This window comes from Falco peregrinus, chromosome 7, assembly GCF_023634155.1.
Source record: "Falco peregrinus isolate bFalPer1 chromosome 7, bFalPer1.pri, whole genome shotgun sequence".
In the NCBI taxonomy this organism is placed as follows: Eukaryota; Metazoa; Chordata; class Aves; order Falconiformes; family Falconidae; genus Falco; species Falco peregrinus.
Window position 1 is genome coordinate 67183550 of NC_073727.1, and position 26148 is coordinate 67209697.

General features: G+C 36.3%; 1 protein-coding gene across 2 annotated transcripts in view; it reads left to right on the plus strand.

Moving 5' to 3' along the window:
* Nucleotides 1-26148, plus strand: part of PXDN (peroxidasin) — a 90283-nt gene that overhangs the window by 54593 nt on the left and 9542 nt on the right. For both annotated transcript variants that reach the window (XM_055810689.1, XM_055810690.1), the window contains 9 exons: nt 618-734; nt 1911-2069; nt 3778-3890; nt 4868-5024; nt 9591-9699; nt 10141-10298; nt 14718-16221; nt 17052-17186; nt 19538-19746. In XM_055810689.1, coding sequence (XP_055666664.1) covers nt 618-734; nt 1911-2069; nt 3778-3890; nt 4868-5024; nt 9591-9699; nt 10141-10298; nt 14718-16221; nt 17052-17186; nt 19538-19746 — 2661 coding nt within the window. The remainder of the gene's footprint in view (nt 1-617; nt 735-1910; nt 2070-3777; nt 3891-4867; nt 5025-9590; nt 9700-10140; nt 10299-14717; nt 16222-17051; nt 17187-19537; nt 19747-26148) is intronic.

Genomic DNA, 26148 nt, shown 5'->3' on the forward strand with positions numbered 1-26148 from the left:
CTTAAACCGTTGACAGGCAAACAGTTCAGGTTGCAAATGCTTTGTTAATGAGTTCAATTTTTAAAAGCTATACAAAGCAACTTGTCAATATGGTTTGTTCATTTATTATTCACCAATGGATGACTGTTTTGAGAGCTGAACAAACTATTTCTCTCACTGATAATGCCATGATGTTACTGCAGAAATTGGCCCACACTCCACTGCTTTCCTTTTGCGTAAAGAAGAAAACAAGCAGCTCAGGATAGTTTTGCTACATTGCATTTTCTTCACAATTTAGATGATAATTTTTTGAGAGAACGAGAAGGAGGAATTTTTAATCCAGGGAATACTGTATTTGATTCTACAAGTTTTACCATATGCCCTTATTTTGGATCTATGGCAGTAGAACCCAGAGGCCTTCACCGACGCCAGGGTCAGGTTGTGAGGGAGATATGCCTGTTGCGCAAGTGGCTGCCCTAACTCTCTGCCCTATAGTGGTCATGATATAAGAGTCACATTAACATCTCTTTTGCCACCAATATGAGCTATTCATGTCACACAGGAAATGGTAATTCATTTCAGACAGTTGTGCATCTTTCAGTTGGGTTTTTTTAACCAGTTAATTTTCTCTTCTGCAGCTCTACCTCAGTTTACTGTCACTCCTCAAGACAAAACAGTGATTGAGGGACAAACCGTTGATTTCCCTTGTGAAGCACAAGGCTATCCCCAGCCTGTTATTGCCTGGACTAAAGGAGGTAAGTGTTCTGGTTTTACTTTTAACCTACTAGAATACTTTAGCTGTCATTTTGGAATCACTCATGCATTGAAAGAAATTGCGTGTATTTGTGTAGATGCTTCAGTCTTCAAAGGAAACAGGGCTCATCTCTTTCTGCTTTAGCTAGAAAAGGCAAGGTGCCCCACAGAATCTAGTTGCCCAAGCATTTTTTCATTATTCATTAAAAATAATGTTGCTCAAATATGTCTCCAAATTAGATTTCTAATAATAAATGTTTAAGAAAATATGAGGCAAATCACATGTGTCCATACCTATCACTGATGGTTTACTGCAGCAGAAATGGAGATGACTGTCATTAACTGGATCTGAAATTAGGTGGGATGTGCTCTCTTCAGAACAGTCCAACCTGTAACTGGCATCAGTATAACTGCATTTCTGTCACTTAATGCACATTGACAGGATTGTTGGGGTGCACTCTGCTGACTTTTATCAGATTGTGGCTGTAAAGGAATTAAGAGCCAAGTCCTGCAGGAAGAAATTCTGTAGTGGATGTTTTATCAATGAGTAAATATTCCAGTTGAATCGAATTAAATAACTCTAATAGGAAAAACAGCTCAGGAAATTCTAAATTATGGTGGCTAAAGCAGATTGTTAAACTCTTGATCGTTTTGGTGCTGATAATGTCCCCATTTCTCAGTCTACCAAGATTGTCCCAATCAGATTAAATGTCCATAAAGGAAGAATAGGATACAGACATTGATGTGCCTTTTACTTAATTTTTATTATATTCAACCTTTTTCAGGGCTGTATGTATTTTTCTATGTATTCTGTAGACAGCCCAGGCACATAAGATGAATTATGTCTTACATGGCAGTAAGATGAAGTGAACAGTAATACCTATTGGTGTTCTTATGATGCTTTCTCATTTGGATGCTTAATTATGATTCTTAAATGAAAATACTTATTTCTACTACAAATGGAGAAGTGATCAGGATTATGATTGGGTGCATATGTATGTTTTGTTTGCTTTTCGTGTTTGTCTTCTGAGAAGTAAAGGTTTAAAACTTTTATTAAAATACTTCAATTTTTCCCAACATTTTATCAAATTTAAAATCTTCTGGATTTCCCGTTTTCTGACACAGAAGAACTTCATTCTGCACTGCTGTAAATAGCAAATGCTGTTGCTCTGTTTCAGGAGGCCAGTTGTCTGTTGACAGAAGACACTTAGTTCTATCCTCTGGAACTCTAAGGATTTCTAGGGTTGCTCTGCATGACCAGGGACAGTACGAATGCCAAGCAGTCAACATTATTGGATCGCAACGAATTGTCGTATACCTTACTGTACAGCCTAGAGGTATGTTCTCAATGTATGGCTACTGGCGGGGGGAGGGGGGAGAAGAAGATTTAAGCTTACACTAAAACACACAGTACTGTGTTCAATGTTTCCTCCCCCTAAAATGTAACGTCAATTATCTTTGATAGCACAAAATATTAATATGAAGTAGTTTACCTGTGTTCAGAGTCAAAAAAACCTTTGAAACAGAGCTTGAATAGTGCTTGGGTTTTTCTTCAGGACTTTCCCTGCATTTTACAATGATTCTAAATGGTGGTTTTGAATTATAAGTTGGTTTATTAGTTTTTATAAATTGAGCATGTGGGACGGTGTGCCCTGATAGACTTTGTTCAAAGTCATGTGGAGACTACGTAAGCTTACAACTACGCATGGCCTTTTTTGATAAAAGCTTGTTAGAATGAGGCTATGCCTTTTGTTGTTTAAAAATCCTGCTGTTCAGCATATTGCTAACATTTCACATTTCTGATCATTGTTTTTGAGTATATAGATTCCAGGTGTTTTTTAATAAATAACATGTATGAATACTTATTAGTATTTGTACAGAGTATTTTTCTGTGAAAGAGGTTTACTTCTCTTTGAAAGAATGGAGGTTTGCTTTGAAGATGACAGTATTCTTATGCTTGGAAAAATACCCTGTTCTGTGAAAAGACCAGTTCTTTAAAAGTCTCTGTGTTGTTAACTAAATAGTGTTATTAACATAATATTTTGATGTCCAGAAAGAGGATGCTTTATTTTACAACAGGTGAATGACCTTCATGATGAAAAGTCATTCCCTATACTTAAAATAAGCTGGCACAGAAAAAAAAAAACCTACTCCATTTTTCTTACGCTTTTCTTCAAGTAAATTCTAAGCAAGCTACTTCTAGACCTAATTAGAATATTATGATTTATAATTTAGTTAAGTGCTTTAGTGTTTAATTAAATTCAAGGAGATTAAATGTTTAATTACAAAGCATTTCTTGTGGCATTTATTACACTGCTCTGTAAAAGCACAGCCTCCTCCCACTCTCCGCAAAATACTGGTATGTTACAGCAGAAATACAATCCTTAATGTCTTCGTGATCTTGTATGTGCTTCTCATGATGGTTGTGTTGGATATCAATCTGGATTTGAAAGAAATTAAGATTAAAAAATGCTTTAATTTCTTCACACTGGACTTAGGTAACTGTACCCTGTGTCCTTAAAATTGAAGGTGATGTTTTCATGTTTTAAGGATAAGGGCTCCTTGGTGTCAATGGGATAAGAGCTCTGTGAAGGCAGCACCTCTGCAAGTCAGGCTGAGGGCATCACAGTTGAATGATTTATGGAAGTTTTGCTTTTATCATCTAATTGTTGCTAATTAAAAAACTAAAACTTAAAAAATTGTCAGAAATTGATGAGATATTAATTCTGGTGATTTTGTTCACATTTAGGTATTTACAGAAATTCTTTTTAATTTATTGAACTGAAGAGTTTTTGGTACCTACTAGCCTGTTTTGTTGGAAGTTAAAAGTACTTAAAATTATCACCCTGAAGCAGACTTCAAGAATAAGGGCTTTTATCTCTAATACAAACTTGTAAGCAACTAAAAACTTGCAGACAGAATAGGATTGTAGATTAAGAAATGTTGGGTAACTTAAAAAATTAAGCAGTGTTGACCTTTCTTTAGACAGTCTTTTGCACAAGTGGTATTTCATATCTTGTCAATGTATCATTTGTTTTTTTTTAGTGACTCCTGTATTTGCCAGTGTTCCCAGTGACATGACAGTGGAGGTGGGCACAAATGTGCAGATCCCATGCAGTGCTCAAGGAGAGCCAGAGCCAGTAATTACATGGAATAAGGTACTAGTTATATGTGCAGTTGTTGCGGAAAGGCAACATCCTTTCCATCTCTTCAGAACTAGCTATTTAAAGTGCACATTGTTAAATTATTGCTTGCTGTGGTGTCTGAAATCATTACCTGAAGGTCAATCAGATGTATATGGGTATGAAACCTTAATTTTATATATATATATAAAATTATATGGTTATACAAATTATTATATGGACCAGCTAAAACTCATAAGGTATGCCTTTAAAAGGCCTATGTATTTTAGTAACAGTTCTGTGTGAATCTGGTTTTAATTTTCACACTTTCAATGATACTATAGATATAAAACAATGAAAAATACTGTGTTGCTGAGCCCTTTGGCACTGTTGACACTTCAACCAGGACATGTTTTGGTAACTCTTTGGTAGCCTCTCTCACTTTGATTTCCATTGGTGCAATAGTTATGTCAAACTATTAGTCAGATTTATTAGCAGAGTTCCCAGTTAATTAATGAGTCGCTAATATTGATCTTCAATTTTCCTTATGATCATCTTCAGTTGGCGAGCATTAGAAAATGTACTTTAACGTACCTTGAACAGCTTCTAAATGCATAGTGCATGAAGAATTGATACATAAAAGCTCTTTGAGATTTTTTTTGGTTGGTTAACTTTGAGTAAAACCAAATATACATGTTCTCAAGAGGTGCTGTCTTATTTTAGGGTCTTAAATTTTTTTGATGAGGACCTATGACTATTAAAATACTTTGATTTATAATGAGTATTTTGAAAACTAAATAGACTGTACAATTTAGAAGCACATGCAAGTCTTCCTGTCAACATAAGTGTGTGAGTTTTTAATGTAAGTTTATCTAAATCAATTTGACTAGTACTTGGCCTAAAACATACAAATAAAAAATAAAATGTAAAAATAGAAGAGAAAAAAGATGGCAAAAATTCAGCTTTGAAAACAAAGGGTGTTTAGAATAACGAAACGTTGTGCTTTGCTGCAGGATGGAGTACAGGTAACTGAGAGTGGAAAGTTTCATGTTAGTCCAGAGGGATTTCTTACCATTCGCGATGTTGGAACAGCTGATGAAGGCCGATATGAATGTGTTGCCCGGAATACCATAGGATACTCCTCTGTTAGTATGGTGCTTAGTGTTAATGGTAAGGTGTATGAATCAGAGGTATGAATTAGATTATAGTTTTATTCCAATTGCTTAATTTGTAAGTAAACAAAGAAGTTAATCAAATGTGAAATTTTTTCTTTTATTCATATTCTATTCTCCCATAATCATATTTTTTCTTTTTTTTTTAATATTAATTCAGGCAATTATCTGCATAGACGTGAGTAAGATGGGAATATGTCAGCTGAAATGTCTCTAGGAGTTAAGCTTCAAAACAAACAATGATTTGGGCTCCAGTTAGTCATACTACTTGCCTCTTGAGACATTATTTGGACCTATTAGAATTTGCTAGTTCAATACACACGCTAATCTTTAGGGATAAATTGACAAAAAGTCTTGTGGTGTCTTTAGAGGAGCATTTACAGCACTTGGTCGAAAATTAAGCTGCAGCTGTTGTGAAAGAATTCAGGAAAGTCATAATGATCTTAAGAAGCTAAAGGAGAAAATAGAAAGAAAAGGAGTATATTTGAGATTATTCTAATTATTTAAAAGTAATTATGGCAAATAGTAATCAATTATTAATACTTAATAATTGGTAATAAAGCAGCCAAAGAGGATAAGGAAATAACTATATTATACAGACTGACCCTAATGCTTTTCAGACTTATTGAATAAAAATGTTGATTTTTCAGACTAATTTTGATGGAAAATTTGAAGGAAGACGGGGGGAGTGGGGGGTGTTCAGTAGAAAATATGACACAGTATTTTTGTATCATTGGAAAATGAGTACTGAGCAGTGATTTCTTTAACATATTGGATATTACTTCCCAGTGTTATGTCATCTGTTTGCTATTTTGTTTACTAAATTTATAAATATGTATCAGTGATTTTTCTAAAGTATTGATTACCATGATATCAATCACAGGATGGCTGGAGTTGGAAGGCACCTCTGGAGATCATCTAGTCCAACCTCCTGCTAAAGCAGGTTGTCCTAGACCAGGTTGCACAGAATCGTATCTAGGCAGGTTTTGAATGTCTCCAGAGAAGGAGACTCCACAGCCTCTCTGGGCAGCCTGTGCCAGGGCTCTGGCACCCTCAAAGGAAAGAAGTTCTTTCTCATATTCAGGTGGAACTCCCTGTGTTGCAGTTTGTGCCCATTTCCCCTTGTCTTGTCACTGGGCACCACTGAAAAGAGCCCAGCCCCATCCTCTTGGCACCTGCCCTTAAAGTATCTGTAGGCATTGGAAAGATTCCCCCTGAGTTTTGTCTTCCCCAGGCTAAACAGGCCCAGCTCTCTCAGCCTTCCCTCACAAGGGAGATGCTCCAGTCCTCTCATCATCCTCGTAGCCCTCCGCTTGGCCCTCTTCAGCAGTTCCCAGTCTCTCTAGAACTGGGGAGCCCAGCACTGGACACAGCACCCCAGATGCGGCCTCACAAGGGCAGAGCAGAGGGGCAGGATCACCTCCCTCCACCTGCTGGCCATGATCCTCCTGATGCACCCCAGGGTCCCACTGGCCTTCTTGGCCACCAGGGCACACTGCTGGCCCATGGGCACCTTGCTGCCCACCAGAGCTCCCAGGCCCTTCCCCGCAGAGCTGCCTCCCAGCAGGCCAGCCCCAGCCTGTACTGGTGCGGGGGGTTATTCCTGCCCAGGGGCAGGACCCTCCACTTGCCTTTGCTGAACTCCATGAGGTCCCTCTGCGCCCAGCTCCCCAGCCTGCCCAGGTCTCGCTGAATGGCAGCGCAGCCTGCTGGGGTCTCAGCCACTCTTCCCAGTGCTGTGTCACCAGCAAACGTGCTGAGGGGACACTCTGTCCCTTCATCCAGGGCACTGATGAATCAGCTGGACAGGACTGGACCCCTGGGGTATCAATAAAACTGTGATGTTCCCTGGCCTAAGTTGCTTTTAGTGGAGTATCAGTGTAACCCCTTCTCTATCAAAAATAGTATTTCTTCAGTCTATAAGGATGATTTCTGAGAGGAAAAATAGTGTCTGTGTGTGGTTTTGGGTTTTTTGTTTGTTTTTTTTTGTTGTTGTTGGGGGTTTTTTATTTGTTTGTTTGTATTTTATTTTAATAAAAAATATTAGCCAGATCTCAAATCAGTAAGAGCTCTGTGAAGTGAAACCATGAATTGAACTACAACTCCAGTGGAAACCAGTTGCATTCACTTAGTGCAGATGTCAACTGCTCATTCTCATCTGCTGGAATTAGCAAACTGCAAAACTTGGTGCTAGCTGATCTGCAGTATTTAATTGTAATGTGTTTGGTTTTTTTTTTTTTTCCCATAAATTGTGGCATCATTAAACCTAAAATTAGTGAAATTATCCTTGATTATTCTTCATTCATCTACATGATGTTTCTCCTTAAAACTAGTGCGATGTCAGATACATTTTATCTATGGTTGCTATAAAAATGAAGCTGTCAGAAAAGCAAGGAGGACAAGCGGACAGATTATAAGTACTGGATACTTGCTATCTGGATAGTATTAATGATGGTATAGCTAGAAATGCCTAAAAACTTGCATGTCTGCTTTTCTGTTAATGTTTTATGAATGCATAAAAATCTTCTTAACATTGAGACAGAAGAAAGGTAAGTGTATAGAAGGCAGGTTTTGCTGGTCATGTTTGATATTATTTTAAAGATGTTTTCTTTTGCCATTTTCTTCTGTCCTTTTCTGTTGTTTTGTGAAAGTCTCTGGCTCAAATGTAAAGTGGGATGTGTGTGGATTAAGTTGTTGCTTAACAATATTGCCATTTTTTTCTGCCGCTCCCCAGCCCTGGAAAAAAGGTGTTGTGTGAAAGGCTTGCAGGGACTTTAACTTTTCATATTTATCAGCCTAAAAAGAGAACTGCTGGCAGCAAATAGTCTATACAAAAATGAAGTACAGTATGATTAATATCTGACCAAGTTTTATGATTCAGGCCATGTGTATCAGGATAGCTCTGCAGAACACTTACCTAAAGTGAACACCGATATTGCATCTATTGTAGACAGCACTAGGGAAGGTAAGCAGCCACTGGATTTTTAGTCTGCAATGTTGCAGTATTAAGATGGTTCATGGCACACAGGCACTCCCTGAAACAACTGAGATGAGGGTAGCAAACCTGTAAATGTTTCTCTTTAATTAGCTTATCTGAATGTTTTTGTATGGTTATGAAAGTGAAGCTGTCAAGCAAGGACAGTAGGTAATTAGGACAGATCAAGTACTATTGCCATTAGGCACTGTGGGAAAGGGTCAGCTTGTTTTGGATGCTGGAAATATGCTGTCAGCGGCCCAAGGCAGGTGGCCACAGGGAAGAGAAAGGGGCTTCAGCCACAGCTATGGAGTGCCAAGGACTGTTTTGTTTGATTGTGTAGATGGTTAAGTTTGATTACCCAGGTCTAGACCCTGAAACTCATATAGACACAGCTTAAGCTGCCAGTTATGAAGGAATAATGAAATATTGCTTAGGAAAGAAAAAAAAGTCATGAAAAGCTTGCAAACAACGGGTTTTATGTCAGCTGATTTTGTACATCTGCTGATTTTATTCCAGTGTATTTGCTTTGGACTTTTTCCCTGCTTTACCCTTCTTCCTGCGTGACTTCTCCAATCTAAACACACTCTGGAAATTGTTAGCTGTTGCCCCTGGATCTGGTAGTTCTTGGTTTAGACCGAAAGGAAGGTTATTAGCCCTAGATACTTTGTACAAACATCCAGCTGCAACTGAGTACCGTATAAAAAGGCAGATGAATGGAACTATGCTTTACTGAGTTTCCAGTATTATGCAGAGTCGTTAAAGAGCTTTTAAGCATGTGATTTTTAATGTACTAATAAAATGCTGAATAATTTTAAAGTAGAAAACAAAGCAGTGATCAAAATATATAAAATATTTATAGCCCTTTAAAATTAATGTGTGTTGCTTACTAGGCTGAGCTCAGGAGAGGAACATTGTTAGTTTACTGTAGTCATTTGGGAATATATAAGTTTCTGTGGGTTTTTTCTTCTTTTTGGTATTTTTGGTGTGGTTTTTTTCTTTTTTTCTTTTCCCCTGAAGCCTTCTGGAACTTATGTGGTGCATGTGTTCTAAAAGGCAAACTAAGTCTGTCACTATTTTCCACTTGTAGCACATTCCTGTAAACCGTTAAAATTCTTGCATTTAATTCTGTACTAATTGAAATCAGAGGGAATACTTGCATTGATTTCAGTGGCTATGGGTCAGGTTCTTGATAACAACACCTAAAAGATGATATTACACCACACCGGAAAAAAAACCCTGAATAATAATTGGTTTTTTTCTTTGGTCTTTTTTACTTGAAATTGTAGGACTAATTAATGGACACTTAAGTGCTGTATGCATTTGTCCTTTTTTTTTGTTTTAGATTTATAAGCAAGCTGACTTTTAAACTTATGTTAACTTCTGTTTTAAATGAATTTTACTCTACTGTGTATGCTTTGATACAGTTCCAGAATGGTTAAGATGTCTATATTTGGACGAACTAATGCTTAAAGAACAGGAGTTTACTTTGCACAACTAAAATGATGTCGTGTCTAGACTCTGTTTTATTGTAGTATCTTTTTGTGTGTGGCCATTTTTGCAATAACATGTGAATTCCTCTTTCTATAGTGCCTAATGTCAGCCGAAATGGAGATCCTTTTGTACAGACATCGATTGTGGAAGCAATTGCAACTGTTGACAGAGCAATAAATTCAACACGTACACATCTGTTTGACAGGTATCCACTACTTTTTTTTTTTTTTTTTTATATAGTGAGAAGTCAAAATTAATTTTGTATATACTAAAAATAATGGAAATTTTTTTTAATCAGGAAGCTATTTTATTATTTAAATGACATTGTTAACATCTGGTTAGTTCTGGGAATACTAACAGTTTAACATGTAAGGATTCCTATTGTTTAAACACTCCTGTTGAGATGTCTATTCACTGCAACAGTTTTTCTACTGAGATAATGTGTATTAAAAGGCTACTAAATGTTTAATTGCTACTAAATGTTTAATATTTTATTATTAAACTTTTTTGTTTGTTTGCCTTCCATTTTGAGATGAGTAACCAAGGTACGTACTAATCTCCTTGCTGAACACTTACATGATTTATGTAGTATTGTTATTTTGTAATTCCTGTGTACACTCACTATTTTTTTCAAATTATCTGTCAGTCGTCCTCGTTCTCCAAATGATTTGCTAGCCTTATTTCGATATCCAAGGGATCCATACACTGTTGAACAAGCAAGAGCCGGGGAAATATTTGAAAGGACATTACAGCTTATTCAAGATCATGTACAAGATGGTCTAATGGTTGACCTGAATGGAACAAGTCAGTAATCTTTCCTTGTTTTTCTGTGTTGAAGTGTATTTGCCTTCTTAAGTCATTATACATCAAGAGACATTTATTTTCCAAGTCTGGGTCTCAACTGCAGAATCATTACATTGAAATCAGTGGAGTATATGACTTTGCAAAACTTTACCAAATATATGTGTTTGCCCAATTCAGTCCTTGGTTTGCACATTGCTACATTGCAGTGTAACTCTGAGCTGTCCAAGTAGAGTGGTTTTATTTTTCCTCATGTTGACATATTAGGGGAAAAAATCGTGTTCAGATTCTTCTGCTGGTCAAATTTAGTATAATGGAAATGCATAATACATCCTGCTTGTTAATTCATTAGGACCATTGTTTCATAGCAGAACGGACTGTTGTGTATTAAAAACGATCAGTATTTTATTCGTGTTTCTTTAAGTAAAGCTATTTAGTGTTGGCGTGCCTTGGCAAAAAGAAATGATGATATAACAAGAAGCATTTGTGTACTTTATGAACCAAAGCTTCTTCACATACCACAATATTATTCAAAGAATTATTTGCTACTCATTCTTGAAGTGTTTGTCAAACTAAGCTAATTGTTTACTTTAACACTGATCTGATGTAATGAGAAATACAGTTTTTGCTGCTTTTTATAAATAGCAGAAAAATCTGAGGTTTAATATTTCTACCTTTAGTTATTGAAGTCCAAGTACAAATTCGTGAGGTCCAGCTGGAGCATATGCCGCTAATGTGTATAGATATGTATGTGGATAGGCTTGAGACATAGGACTGAAGCATTTGGAAATAATGATAGTTTTAGGAGAGCTCTTGAGACTTGAGACGTAGCCAAAAGCTACTCTGAAAATCTAGAGGAAATATTTGTACTTATTATGTTCTTTTTGATGTTTATAATTGAGTATTTATTATAACTTCCAGAAACTTTAACTTTGACTGTGAACTAGGTAAGTGTTTGTTCTGCAAGCTTTGTGGAGTACAGCAGTATTTTTTAGTGAAAGGAGCTTGCTACTCAGTATTAGAGCTGAGTAAATAATTTGTGATTACTAGTTTACCACAGAAACTTCTTCAAAATTCTTTGAAGGCTTGTGTTTTGTAAGAGGAACCTCATTTATTTTGATTTTCTGATTAGATGCATATGCAAGCGCATTAAATATAATACTAGGAATATATGAAATCTGATGTGTGAGAATTACTCGGCTGCATTTCTCTAGGATTTGTAATGTGGAATTCAATCCCCTAAAGTTTACAAAAAATTGGCATTAAAGCATACAAATTAAAGAACACAAAATCAGGCAACTTCCCGTGATGCTGGAATTTCTGTTCACAACAATAGCTTGCTTCTCAGCCCTACAAAATCCACAGTAACCTGGCTTTTAGAGAAACTTGAATAGTAAAAGAAATCTGCTTTCATTTAAATAGCCTAATGCTCATATTTTAATACTCATATTTGTCCTTATTTGGTTTTTTTGCAAAATGCAGAGCCCAATGAAAGGTGTTATTTAGCACTTTTGCATTGGGAACACTTGAGAAACTTGACAATTTCCCATTCAGAGACTTATTAAAATGTAAAATCTTGGAATATCCCAAGGAAGGACTATGAAGACAAATTCTCCTTTGTAGTACCATACTGTATAATAAGGGGAATGGCCACAAATTGCTGCTTGGGAGGTTCAGACTGGATGTTGGGTAACAGTTTCTCACTAGGAGGCCAGTGCAGCACTACAGCTTACCCAGAAAGGCTGAAGAGTCTCAGTCTTTGGAGGTTTTCAAGCCTGCTAGACAGGGGATACACCTGAACCTGATCCAGTGCTGGAGGCAGCTTTGCTTTAAGCAGGAGCTTGGTCTGGGTAAGAGGTCCTTTCTAATCAATATTTCTATGACTCTGAAACATCTTGCAGCTTGAAAAAAATAATACAGTTAATATTACTGTGAACTGAGCTAGCCAGCTTCTAAGTACTGGAAATGCTCAGCACCTCACATTTTTATAAAGCAGAGACAGAGTTGGTGCCTACAATGGGAGAGGTAATTAAGGGTCTGAGACTGACATTTATGGCAGCCTCCAGTCTCCTCAGAATACCATCAGATTTAATCCATAGATAAGAAATTGCATCCCACGTGAACTTCTAAACAGAGAAGCTGAACATTTATTTTAAATTAGTAATGAAAGTCATTCCACCCAAAACATTCATAGTCGAGCTTTGCTCACAACTTGATTGCAGAAATGTGGATGGCAACCAGGATAACCACAAGAGACAAATGTTTATGTAAAGACTGCATGAAGAATAATCATAAGGAAAGAACACAGTGATGAATGAAGATAAATTAAGGAGGAGTGTTGTTATAAAGAAGATAAGTTTTTTGAGTGTAGTCTTAGAATTAAACTGCCCTAAACTAGCCCACGTATTAAAAGAGTGTTTTTTGCTGCATTACCCAGTGGCACTGGTTTAGCTCTGTGGTTTTTCTTTTTCCTATCTGGAGTATTTTGTAAAATAATTTATATATGTCCACAGAAACAGGTTAGTTTTGCCTAATGCAAGTAGCAGATCTCTAATATCTTTGCTTTGACTTGTAAACCATGCGGGGTACATGTAGCCTGAGGCTGAGAAAACATAGATCCTTTAGCACAGGTCCTGTCCCAGCTGAGCAGCTATGAGCAATCCAGTCCCTTTAAAGGCAAAGATAAAGAGGGGTTTTAGGTGGTTTGTTTGGAATTGCTCTGCGTTGTAGAAATTGGCAAAGCACCAACGTGTCTAGCCCACATTTATGTGTTGAATGTAGATGAAGGTTAGTGTCTTTGAAGGCACGCTGGAACTGAGTTCAGGAAATGTTCCTTTTAGTCCTGACTGTATGCAGTTAGCCTGCACTGACTTCTTGCAAAACTGCATTCAGTTCATATTCCTGAGTGATTATCATCATGGTGGGAACCCTGCGAGCCTGTGGGAACACGGTACCACTGTACACTCACTCATTTCGTTTTTTTCTTCTGCCTTTATTCTGCTTTTTTGGTTTTATTCATAACTGCAAGCTTTCCAGATCAGGAATCATGGTGGTGTATGATGGTTCCTAGTTAGCTAACAGTATATCTGCACTGCCAAGTACTCAACCTCTTGGTTGACTCTTGGGCTGCCTCCTGGATCATGGAACCTTGCTCATCCATGTTGTATATCCATTAATCACCCAAGGTGTGCTTTCTATCAGCAGGGCGAAATTAATCTCCCAGTTGTCCTCACTTACTGTGCTTTGGTTTAGGTTGTGTATGTTCTTGAACATTGTGAGTTCTTTTCCAACCCAAGGCCACATGCAGTCCAGGACAAAAAAGTAAAGCTCTTCTAAAGGAAACCCGTTCCTATTGCATAATGGATAAAGTAGGAATGTCTTTCTCAGCATCAAAAATTTCACTCTACATTCTTCTGTTGGTCTACACAAGTTGATAATGTAGATACAGCCTGAACTAATGACTTTTCCCCTGCAATGAAGCCCAAATGTGTCTTAAGAAAAAATAATTTTCAGAATGACTCCTAGTAGGCAGAATGGACAAGGCACAGCCTGACCTGTGATTTGCAGTCACTCAGCACTGTACTAGGAGGCCTTACGGTCTTCAATCCTTCCACATGTTGTCATACCACAGCAGAGATCATGCAACACATAGCCTTTAGTTTGAAGTTATAAAAGCATAATTCTAATGAATTACAGTATATATTTTGTGTATACTATTTTTCTATGAACTGAGAAAAAAATGCAGGAAGTATGTTGTAGTCCCAGAGGTGAATGGAGTGGATTGCATAGGAAACCTGTGCCAAGTGTTACACAAACCACCAGTTTTCTTTAGACACTAGTCCTGGGTAATGTGAGTTACTCCACACCACTTGTCCTAGAGATCACTCCTCTGTTTAGCTATATTGCTTGTGGTTATTTTCCTTTGTGGTTTTTGTTCTTTTTCTTTTTTTTTTTTTTCTTGAAATTCTGCAACTTGTGCTGTAACAAAGCAAAACAAAATAGTAATGTTCAGTAAATTATCAAGTCTCAAAAGATAAAGTCTTGAAATCCATGTAAATGCTACTGACAGTTCTTAAAATACTTTTCCTAACATGGGGACAATTTCCCATTTGTCTCAATATGAGGCTGTTATTTCTGAAAATATCTCTGCTTTCTTAAGTGACCTTTTGTGAACATTTTGCAGAAGTTTTACTTGATTTGGTGTTTTACAAGGTTCCCTCCTGACCTAATAGTTGTTGTTCAAATGACCTAATGCTCTAATATACATATGTGATTATTATTGTATTGTTATTTTTAAACAATAGGGATATTTAATCTGGTGAGAAATGTGATGAAATAACATTTCAAATAAATTCGTGATCTGTGGCGTCTATGATTCTATGAAGTCTTTGATTTTTCTCTCTGTCTCTCTTCCGGTTTCAGGTTACCACTATAATGACCTTGTATCCCCACAGTACTTGAATCTGATAGCTAACCTCTCGGGCTGTACAGCCCATCGACGAGTGAACAACTGCTCAGATATGTGCTTCCACCAGAAGTACAGGACACATGATGGAACATGTAACAACCTTCAGCATCCCATGTGGGGCGCTTCTCTGACAGCCTTTGAACGTCTGTTAAAGTCAGTTTACGAAAATGGATTTAATTTGCCTCGGGGAATTGAACCCAAGAGGCTCTCTAACGGCTATGCACTCCCAATGCCTCGCTTGGTTTCAACTACTCTGATCGGAACAGAAACCATAACTCCTGATGACCAGTACACTCACATGCTCATGCAGTGGGGTCAGTTTCTTGACCATGACCTTGACCTCACCGTAGCTGCCCTAAGTGAGGCCAGGTTTTCAGATGGTCAGCATTGCAGTTCGGTTTGTACAAATGATCCTCCATGCTTTTCGATCATGATACCACCAAATGATCCCAGAGTTCGAAATGGTGCACGCTGCATGTTTTTTGTACGCTCCAGTCCAGTTTGTGGAAGCGGCATGACATCTCTTCTTATGAATTCTGTGTACCCACGAGAACAGATCAACCAGCTGACTTCATACATTGACGCGTCCAATGTGTATGGCAGTTCAGACCACGAAGCACTAGAAATCCGAGACTTGGCAAGTCAAAGGGGTCTTCTGAGACAGGGCATCGTACAGAGATCCGGCAAGCCGCTTCTTCCATTTGCTACTGGCCCACCAACAGAATGTATGAGAGATGAAAATGAGAGCCCAATTCCCTGCTTTTTAGCTGGTGATCAGCGTTCTAACGAACAGCTGGGTCTTACCAGCATCCACACATTGTGGTTTAGAGAGCACAACCGAATTGCCACAGAGCTACTGAAACTCAATCCACACTGGGATGGTGACACAATATACCACGAAACACGCAAAATTGTTGGTGCAGAAATGCAACACATAACATTTAGCCACTGGCTGCCTAAGATCTTTGGAGAGGTAGGCATGAAGATGCTTGGCGAATATAAGGGTTATGATCCCAGTATTAATTCTGGCATAACTAATGAGTTTGCAACTGCCGCTTTTAGGTTTGGTCACACACTCATTAATCCTTTTCTGTATCGACTGGATGAAAACTTTGAACCTATTCCACAAGGCCATCTACCTCTTCATAAGGCATTCTTCTCTCCATTTCGGATTGTAAATGAAGGAGGCATTGATCCACTTCTAAGGGGATTGTTTGGTGTTGCTGGTAAGATGCGTGTCCCATCACAATTACTCAATACAGAATTAACAGAAAGACTCTTCTCCATGGCACGTACTGTGGCTTTAGATCTGGCAGCTATGAATATTCAGAGGGGCAGAGATCATGGAATTCCTCCCTACCATGATTTTAGAGTTTACTGTAATCTTTCTTCAGCTCAGACTTTTGAAGATCTGAAAAATGAAATTAAGAATCCTGAAATCAGGGAGAAACTTAGCAGGTGAGCCAGAGGTGAAGAAAAATATTCAATTATATAAATGTGCATGCAAAATTAGTAGCTAAATGTCTCGTCTGGAAGACAATGTTTGTTAAGAAAGGGGTAAAGGGATTTTTTTTTAAGACACTTCCATCCATACCAGGGAATAGATGACAATCTCCACCTCTACATCTCTGAGAACAATGAGAACAATACAGAGTTAATATATACTGTATGTGTTCATGAGATTATTAATTTGAAATGTCTGGTTTTATAAATGCTGTTAAATATGAATATTATTTCAATGTAAAGTCACCTTTAATACCAATCTCATGCAAGTATTTGTGTTCAGTTCTATCCATTCTGTACACTAAAACAAATGGGAATATTATTCACTGTATTTGAATGTGGACATCCTTCACTGCCAGTAACCTGTTCTTCTTTAGATCTTCAGTGTTTGAAAATAAGTCTTCAGCTACCTACCACTGCTAGCTTATCTACAAAAAATCAAAGACAGGATTAGTCTCAGCTATGGTAAAAGAAAAAGAGTACAGAGGGGCAGGAAAGAGAAGCTATTGAAAAAGAAAGTTTCAAAAAACCAGAAGGAAGCTACTAGGAGAAAGGAAATTGTGGGGTAAACTTGCAGACCCTTGTGATGTTACATCACATATACAACCTACATTGCAGGCTTTCTTGCATATACACCCACAGCCTGTTCACAAATGTTGTAGCACTATCACTGTCATTTTTACTACAAGTAGTTCATATACCCGGCCCTTAAGTTTTACCACATACTGGTTATTTTGTAAATGTAAAATATTTGATATTAAAGATTTGTGATTTTTTATTCATAGGTTGTATGGTTCCCCACTGAACATAGACTTATTTCCTGCTCTAATGGTGGAAGACTTAGTTCCAGGGAGCCGACTGGGGCCAACTTTGATGTGTCTATTAAGCACACAATTTAGACGTATTCGGGATGGAGACAGGTAAATTGAAATACCATGGAAACCAAAATTAATTTTGAACTGAAGATGCTTAATAACAATTGCGATGTCTTGTTTCCAAATCAAAATACATTTTATTTTCATTATGATATTAATATAAAATAGAAAAAAAGAATGCAGGTTGAAAACATTGTTAAAAGTGATGATTAATTTATTTTTTAAGTTTGTTACTTTTTATGGTGAATATGTCACACTGACCTCCTAAAAGCACCACAGCCAACACATGCTTCCTTTTACCAGTTAAGTCATTCACCTTTCTGAAAAATGGATGTTATTAATCTCCTTTCGTTGTTATTTAATTATTTTATTGGCAAAGGAATTGTAGTATTTAAGACGCTTTCACCATCTCCATTACTTTAAGCATATGTTGGAAAAGTATCACTGTGTATATAATCTGTATACGTATTTCAGTACAAGCAGGTTGTGCACTAAGTAGACAGGTTATCACAAAGAAGACAATTTGATAATTGTTCTTAAATTGCTTTACATGCACATCATGAGCAATTTCTCAGTTTCAGTTTCTATGGTACCTGAAGTAAGAAAATAGTCATTGCTGTTGTCACAGAAGCTAGATCTCCTTTCATACTTTAAGGTCATTCACTTAGAATCTGAAAACCAAAATTTCCCTCATTTTAACATGATTTGTGACCTAGCATGGCATGAGGGTAAAAAGACTTATGCTGACTAGTCCCATCCTAGTGAAGGGGAAACGGGAAGGATTAGGAAATTAGATTTGATTCACTTTAGATAATGTTATTTGCATTAGCTACTCAAGATAGTACAAATGCTTTTCTTTTATTTCTGTAGTCAATAGCACAAGCCTTTTTGTATACTTTTTTTAACAATAACTTTCTTACATAAAATCTGTTTAAAAATTAAGCTGTGAAACATAAAACTCATGCCTGGAGGCAGAGGGAGTAAACTGAGAAATATATGCAGTATGAGCTCCAGATTACTGGTGAGAAGTACCTATTTGTATCACAAGAGAATAATGGTACTGCTTTTTTGTGTGTGTGCATCTGCATTTTTCCAGCAAAAGCTTTTGGTTTTTTTATTTGTTTTGTTGTTGGTTTTTTTTTTTTGAGGGGGGGGGCGTTGTTTGTTTTTTGGTTTTATTCCCTTTTTTTTTTCCTGAAACAATGTTTAGAAACTATAGGAAAACATTCAATACTTAGAAGATGAGATTCTGCTGTCCAAAGAATACAAATGCTTTGAAGCCACATGCCAGCAAATAGTAAAATATTATTAGACATTATGAAAGCAACTCTCGCTTCTTTGAAAGGCCTTTACAACAGGCAAAGGATCAAAACTGCCAGCAGCATGCAAAACAAATGTGCCCGCAGAGTAAAGGAGTGATGTTTGAAGGGAACCTAGCTTCATGTCAATAGGGAGATTTCAGAATCTGGTTTTCTGATCCCAGTACTTCGAATTTCATCGGCCACTGTCCAGTGGCTTATGAAAATGGTACAATAAGTAGGTAAAATGAAAATTTTTTTGACCAATCCTCTAAGTTTAGTATAAAATTGTTATTGATTTTTCATAAAGTTTAAAAGAGCCTTCTACTATTTTATTTTTTTTTTAAATAAGTGGAAAAAAGTATCAATATAGAATTATAACTTTATAGTTTTGAGACTTGTGAACGATATCACAGAATAGTGTGAAATGTTTTCAAATCCGGCCAGTAATTTAAAACGTTTTCTTTTCCAAGCACTGGCTTGGCTTTCATAATATTATATTATTTATATTTTCTATTGATAACAGGCTTTTAGCTCTTTATGTATGAAAAATGTATTATTCGAAACCACAGCATTTCTTGCTTGAATATAACACATTAACTGAGTATATATTAAGAAGTCCCTGAATTAGTATAAAAACAGTTTTACAAAATAGAATTTTTTTAGTAAATTAAACAATCTCGCTTATCTTGATAATAAACTAGGTATAGATTAACCATTCTTCTAATCTCAGCAACTCTATCAGTTTTTCTAAACCTATAGGGAAGTTGCCTGGACTGTGGTAATTGAAGCCTCTAAAAGAACTGTAAACTTTGTAGTCTCATGCCTTTCTAAATGTCCAAAGATACCCAAAACATCAAAATGGGAGTAGAAGAGAAATTAAAGGATTTGTTCAAGACTTTGACCCTTTCAGACTGTCAGTATGATGCCAAGTGCTTAAATTTTGGTATCTGGATCAGTCCCTCAGATACAATGTAAAGTTCAGAACAGGATTTATGGAACAATTAATTTCATTCTGAATACAGTATTGCAATATTTCTGGAAAACTGTGTTTTGTTTTTTTTCACTAGCAAACTTGTCTTTTCTGTGAGATTACAGGTTATGGTATGAGAACCCAGGTGTGTTCACACCTGCTCAGCTCACTCAGATCAAGCAGACATCTCTTGCCAGAGTTTTGTGTGACAATGGTGACAACATAACCAGGGTACAACATGATGTCTTTAAGGTGGCTGAATTCCCACATGGATATAGTAGCTGTGAAGATATTCCTAAACTGGACCTCAGGATGTGGCAAGATTGCTGTGAAGGTCTGTATATAGGTGGATTTGGGTGTATTAATGTGTGCTTTGTTTAGTGTCTGTTTATTGTATTTTAAGAAGACATTTGAGTGTTCAGTTTTTAAGATGTTACAAACTCAAATCTGGAGCACAATCCTTGTTAAATGAGCGATCATTCTATATTTTTTATTAAATACACACATTCTAAACATGGCATAGATTTGAGCATTGCACAGTGTAGATAAGTGCCTGTTTTCTTCCTTTTGTGGTTAAATATTCTTGTTCATTACCACCTCCTTCAAAAGTTAGGACAGTGGGGTGATTTGTTTTTCTTCAGAAATAAACTTTTTTTTCTCCAGAAGCAAAGTTTACTTAGCTGCATGAAGAACAGGACACTGAGAATCCCATGTTGCTTGGTAGCCTGTCTGTTGGCTTCTCTCACATACGGATTTTCTACATGACCTCTCTTTAGTCTTCATCACACCAGACTTCACTGCCTCTGTAACACAGTTAGAATATCCCTTCCCAAAAGAATCTTCCGGATCATGCAGGTTTGCAGAATCATTTACAGTAGCATCATCAATAAAATACTTCAGGGAGCAATGACTTCTCTTTACTGAGGTCTTGACAGTGTTATTATCTTGTTCTTTTGACAAAACTCAGATGACATGCCCTGGCTGAAAAAGTATGTTCAGGAATTTTGGGAACTTCTCTGTGGAACACTGATTATCTAGAAGTTGCTGTCAAACTAACTGGAAAAAAAAACTTGCTTTCATTAGAGAGAGTAATCAGTTGATGATTATTAGAATCTTATAATTTCCCTAGTAATAACTTAGCTTTCAATATCAGTATCTTGTAGATTTGCTGATGGAAGGAATCCAGATCTGAGTTCTTAATCTTTTCTACTGCTCATTCTCTTGAATTTACTACTGCTGAGTAGGCTGTCCAATGTTCTGGCAAAAGATATGCGTGAGTAAGGAACCAGTGGATTGTATTTTTGAGAGAGGTCACACTCTTCCAGTGGCATCCATTTAACTCTTTTGGTCAAATATAATTGTCCCCAGTGACAGAGTCCTTTGGTGATATAGCTCAGAATATAAGGCAGTAGATATAGGCTAAATGGATAGAGCATGTCCCTTCAACCTGAACAGATACAGTAAATATTGAGGAAGGATTACAACTAGGGCGACTTTACCATGAGAACAAGCTCAGGTATCATTAAAAATGAAAAAAGTAGATAGTTTTACTATTCAAAGATACTGCATAACTTAGGTTTTACGCTGAGTTGTCTTGTCCAGTAAACAATGCCTTAAATAATAAATCACTGTCTAAGAAAATTCTTCGTTGGAAGATTTGGTTTAAAGTGTCAGTTATCTTTGTGAGACTAGGAGAAATAAATACTTCAAGTTTCGATGAAAACTTGTACAATTTACTCGAGATATAATTTCATTCGGGTCTTACTCTAATTTTTACCAGGGTTTTTTTTGTTTTTAGTTTATTCAGATTTTTTTAAAACAATATTTACCAGGTTCGCCATTCCTAAATTAATAATAGCTTATAAAACTCTAGATATGGTTGATATGTTGTCATTTTAATGCAAACTCTTCCAGAATCTCTTCAAAAGAACCCTGACATTCACCAGAAGCATTGTGAGAAAATCAATTATCACTCTTCAAATGCTTTACCATAAGCAAATAAATCATATTCTGCTGGTTCAGGATAAGTTCACTTTGCCATGGTTCATAAAGCTTGACAGTTTCACAAATACATTAATAATATTGATTTGGAAAAATTGTAAAGCTGTTCTGAGAAATTGTGTTGATTCTCTAAATGTTATGTTATCACTAAGCCTTCTAGAGCAGATGTTATCTTTGGAAAGTCTTTAGAGTATTCAGCCATTCAACAGCCTAGCTTGTGTTTTCATTCAGTTATGTTACTACCAGAGAGTACTACTGGATGCAGTACAGTTAGACAACTGCCAAGCAAAAGAAAGGGTAAATAACTAATGTTCTTTTTAAAAGTGCCTATCTGTATCTCCTTCTTCTGAACTCTTTTGAAGTCTGTGCAGAGGTTTAATGAAGAAAAAATAAAGTGTGCATGGCTTGAACTGCTTTCTTGCATGGATGAATGGGTGTGACATTTTCTGTGGGAATCCAGGTTTAAGCAATTAATTTTAAAAAATTCTTTCATTTTGTGGCACTAAGGAATCGGATTACTCTGAGGTGGGGGGAATACACAGCATACATTCAGGAACAGCATTTACTTTAAATGCATTCTGGGGTTTTGTTTCTTTGAATTTATTATTGTTATTTAAAAGAAAAAATATAAACCATTCTCCATATTTAAAATATTTCTGATTATTTTATAATTAAAATTATACTAAATTAAAATATAGAATATGGTGTGCTGTTCATTGCACTTTATGTACTTATGTTTAATGTGACCCATATATTCAGCTCTTTCAGCTTCATTAAAAAGCCACATCTGTTTTTGTTATCCTTCCTGTTTTGTTCAAGTCAAAATACTTTTCCATATGAAGAAAAGAAAAACTTCTTAGATACAAAAAGCTACTTCTTAGATTCCTTGATTAAAGCTAGTATTTATTTCTTATAAAACAGAGTAGTATTCCTTTTTATAACAGCAGTACCAGGTTACCTTTAGATTTCAGTTAATGAATCGTACAACAGAATTACTAGTTTATGGGGTGAAAAAAAAGGGAATTCCACTGAGGTACACAAGTTTTTCTTCTCGTTTCCTTCACTTTCTACCTTTCTTTTTCTGGTCAGAGAAGGTGAGGAATTACTGCAGGTTTACTGCAGCTCATTTTAGCAAAGAGCATCCAAGCTTCAGGTTTTCTGAACAAGAACCTTTTGGTGCCTTTTTCAACCTCTCTAGTGCAAAAGAAAAAACTTCTTTTTTTCCAAGTATGCTTCTATGATTACTTTTACTGACTTTATATCTCAGTTCTGAACCCAAAACAGATATGATAAAGCTCTCTTCCCTCAAATATAAGCATGCTGTTATGGTTATGCCTAATATTTTTTGTGAGAGAAACTATGCAAAAAGAAGGCTAGAAATGAGGTGCAAAGACATATTGGCTCAAATGGAAACGTGGTTTGACTCCAAATATATAAATTCGAAATGTTATCCACTGTGAGACCGTTTCCCACCTTTTTTTTTTTCACATTGAAATGAAAAATATATTTAGCCTTTTCTTTTAAGTCAAGTAATGACCTAGTGATTCAGACAAGATGCAAATCACCTTCATAAGCATAAACTGATTGAGGAAGGTGTCTTTTCTTAACTGGTTCTCAGTTAGCAACCAACATATCTCCTGTGTCAGATATTGTTCTTTTTTATTCAATTCAGGAAAACAGCCTTATATAAGTTATAATTAAGCATGGTTAAATTCCACTGAATTTCTTTAGAACTGTTAAGACACATTCTTAATGGGTGCATTTATAGATGATCTTCCAGTAGGATAGACCTATATTTATGAACTTCTGAATTTTAAGACCAGACCAACAATTATGCCATCTGTTGTTTCTGTACTGACCGCATTAATCTATTTGATTTTTATCATTGCTTCTAGAAAGTCATCAACTTTTTAACAACTGTGCTTTATTCCTAGTTAAAAATTGACTTCTAATATTATATCTTATTATATGCTTCTCATTATGCCCTTTCATCTTTAATGAAAGTACTGAGCAACACTGGGCTAAGCACTAAATGCTGTGAAAGACTGTTTTAAAAATCTTAACAGGAGTCTCAGTGCGAGACTGCAAGATCTTTTGTGACAATGGAAATTCTTTATCAAGAACTCTTCAAAATACTAAAATAATGCAATTTATGCCTGCAAATGTTTTCCCTTTACACAGATCTTTTCATTTGCTTCTGTCATGTCATACTTATTTTTGGTTTCTACTTTCAAGGTTATCTTTTTACATTTAAAGTTACATTTAAAGACAGTATCTGTTAGTTTACTAACAATTCAGACTATGCCAGGCTACTAAAATACAGTTCCATGGTCTGTACTTTTAAGGATTAAATCCTTTTTTTTTTTCTTTGAATAAAAGTACATTTAATATAGTCCAGTATTTCTGTATGGTTACAAATTCTGTTGAATCAGTATTTTTATTTATAGTTAATCAAAACCAAGAATATTTTTTCTTTTTTAGATATCTATGATCAGTAAAATACAATTTTAATTCATAAAATGAAAATAAGGAGACTTAATGTATGATATTGCCTTGTCTTTGCTACCAGGGTCTCATGTCAATAGTTGCCATCCCAAATGAAAAGCAACAGGGAAGCAACAGGCTGTCCTTCATTGTGTTTAAACCCAAACTCCAGGATGAGACCCCAGACCTAAGATCTCAGCCTGTCAAATCCCACCACAGGTAGTAGAGAGATTCCTCCAGAGGACAATTCAGACTGCAATCTCTTCCTGTGTCAATGTCCATTGTCTCTAGAGGAAACATGGGTAGGAGGGCATCCTAATGGAGGTGTCTGTGATGCCTGCAAAACTAGGCAGTTGGAGGATTTCCTTCTTCCCTCTGGACTGTTACTATTCTAGGACATCAGTACCTTCACAATCTAATGGGCAGGTCAGTTCTCAGTGTCCTTACTTTTGAAATTTCCAAAATTTTATGGCTTTTCAGTCTGTCTGAAATTATTTTTTCCCCACTGATCATTGATATTTATATTCCAAAAGATGCATGGTTATAATCTGTGAAACTTTCTAACTAGTTCTGTTTAATTTTTTCTGCTGGGGAGGCTGGGTTTGCTTTGGTTTGGTGTTAAGAACCTAACAGGTTTTTATCTTCCTGCAGGCCATCCAACATCCAATCGTAAAGACATGTTTTTAAATGTCTTTAGGCTAGCAGTAGCTGTATATTAACAATTTATATAGTCATGTTTTGTAAATTTTCTGGATATTTTCTTTCCCAATGATGTCTGAGCCTTCTAGTTTTGGCAGCATCGGTTTCTGAACTTTGAGGTCAACTGCAGAGAACATCTTTATCATTAGAATTCCCCAGTGTATCAGCTGGGATATGACAGTCTGGGTTGTCATTTTATCTTCTACCTTCTATACCATTATTTTTGTCCAGATATTTCAATAATATTTATGCAAAATGCCTCTGTTCCAATTCGAGCAGACTGCTGTTGGATTTTATTACATATTACCCTTTTTTGCTGCTATTTGGTTTATCATTTCTTAGACATTCTTACTCAACAGAAGAAGAGGTGCAGTGTAATGTGAAGGGATGTTGCCTATTTAGCAAAAAACAGTTACTTTGAGTTAAGGTTTCTTTTAGAGTGAAAACTCTTTTTTCCTATGTTGTGTAATTAAGTAGCTGCTTTGTGAAAACATCTACTGAAAAAAAAATCTTATGACATTTCAGACAGCTTTAGTGTTTCTCCTCCCACTTACTGATCCCTCTGGCATGAATAGGAGTTCTTAGATACATACAAATGCTTACAGTTACAGCAACTTAATTCACTACAATAAATCTCAGAAAATGGAAGTAGTATCAAATAGGAGCAATAATTACATTATATGTGCTTTTCTTCATGTTCTGTTAGTCTCCTAAGTTTTGGTTTAATCTCCTTGATCTTAGATTAATTCTCCTTGACCCCAGTTTCGAGAGGTGATTCACTGGGAATTAAGAGTGCTCAATACTTCAAAATGTCAGGGGTTTTTTCTATCAGATGTATATTATAGGTGCATTTTTAAAACCTTATGGGAAATGGTATTTTCTGAAGATGTACACATGGCTTACATATGCAAACATACTGTCTTGACTCTTGCAGTGTAATATCTAGCTTCTGGAAGAACCATTGTCCGTAGAGGAAAAGAATTCTTAGGTTGCTTTTAAACATTCAGCTTCTGTGCAGAAAATTAATTGGACTGGGTATAGCTAATTTGGTAGGTAGGCTGAAAATAACAGAATTTTAGGCTCATTATTCTCATTTACTACTACTGCTAAGGTATTCTTTGTTTAAAAAAAATAAGACCAATAGTTTTCTTGGTTTAGGCTTTCTGAAAGCTAGAGCACTCTGTCCTGCACCTTTCAGCAACGACAGTCCTCGTGCTTGTACCTGAAACAGAAAACAAGAACAAGAGTTGTTCATTTGGCAAGTTGACGTATTTGAGTCTTTAAAAACTACAGGAATGTCAGGTCTGTGTACTTGGAGCTGCCACTGAACATATGGTTCTCATATTTACCAGTCTAAGGTGATAAAACCTTCCCAGGATTTCAGACCTTTGTTTCTAAAAACCAACCTAAGAATAAAAAAAAACAATAGGCCATTGTGTTATTGTACCCCCCAAAAAATTTATTATGTGAGGTGACGTTAGCAGTTATTAAACAAAGGAGTATAGCAGAAACCTTCCACAATTTGCTTCCAAGAGAAACTAAAATTTCTACG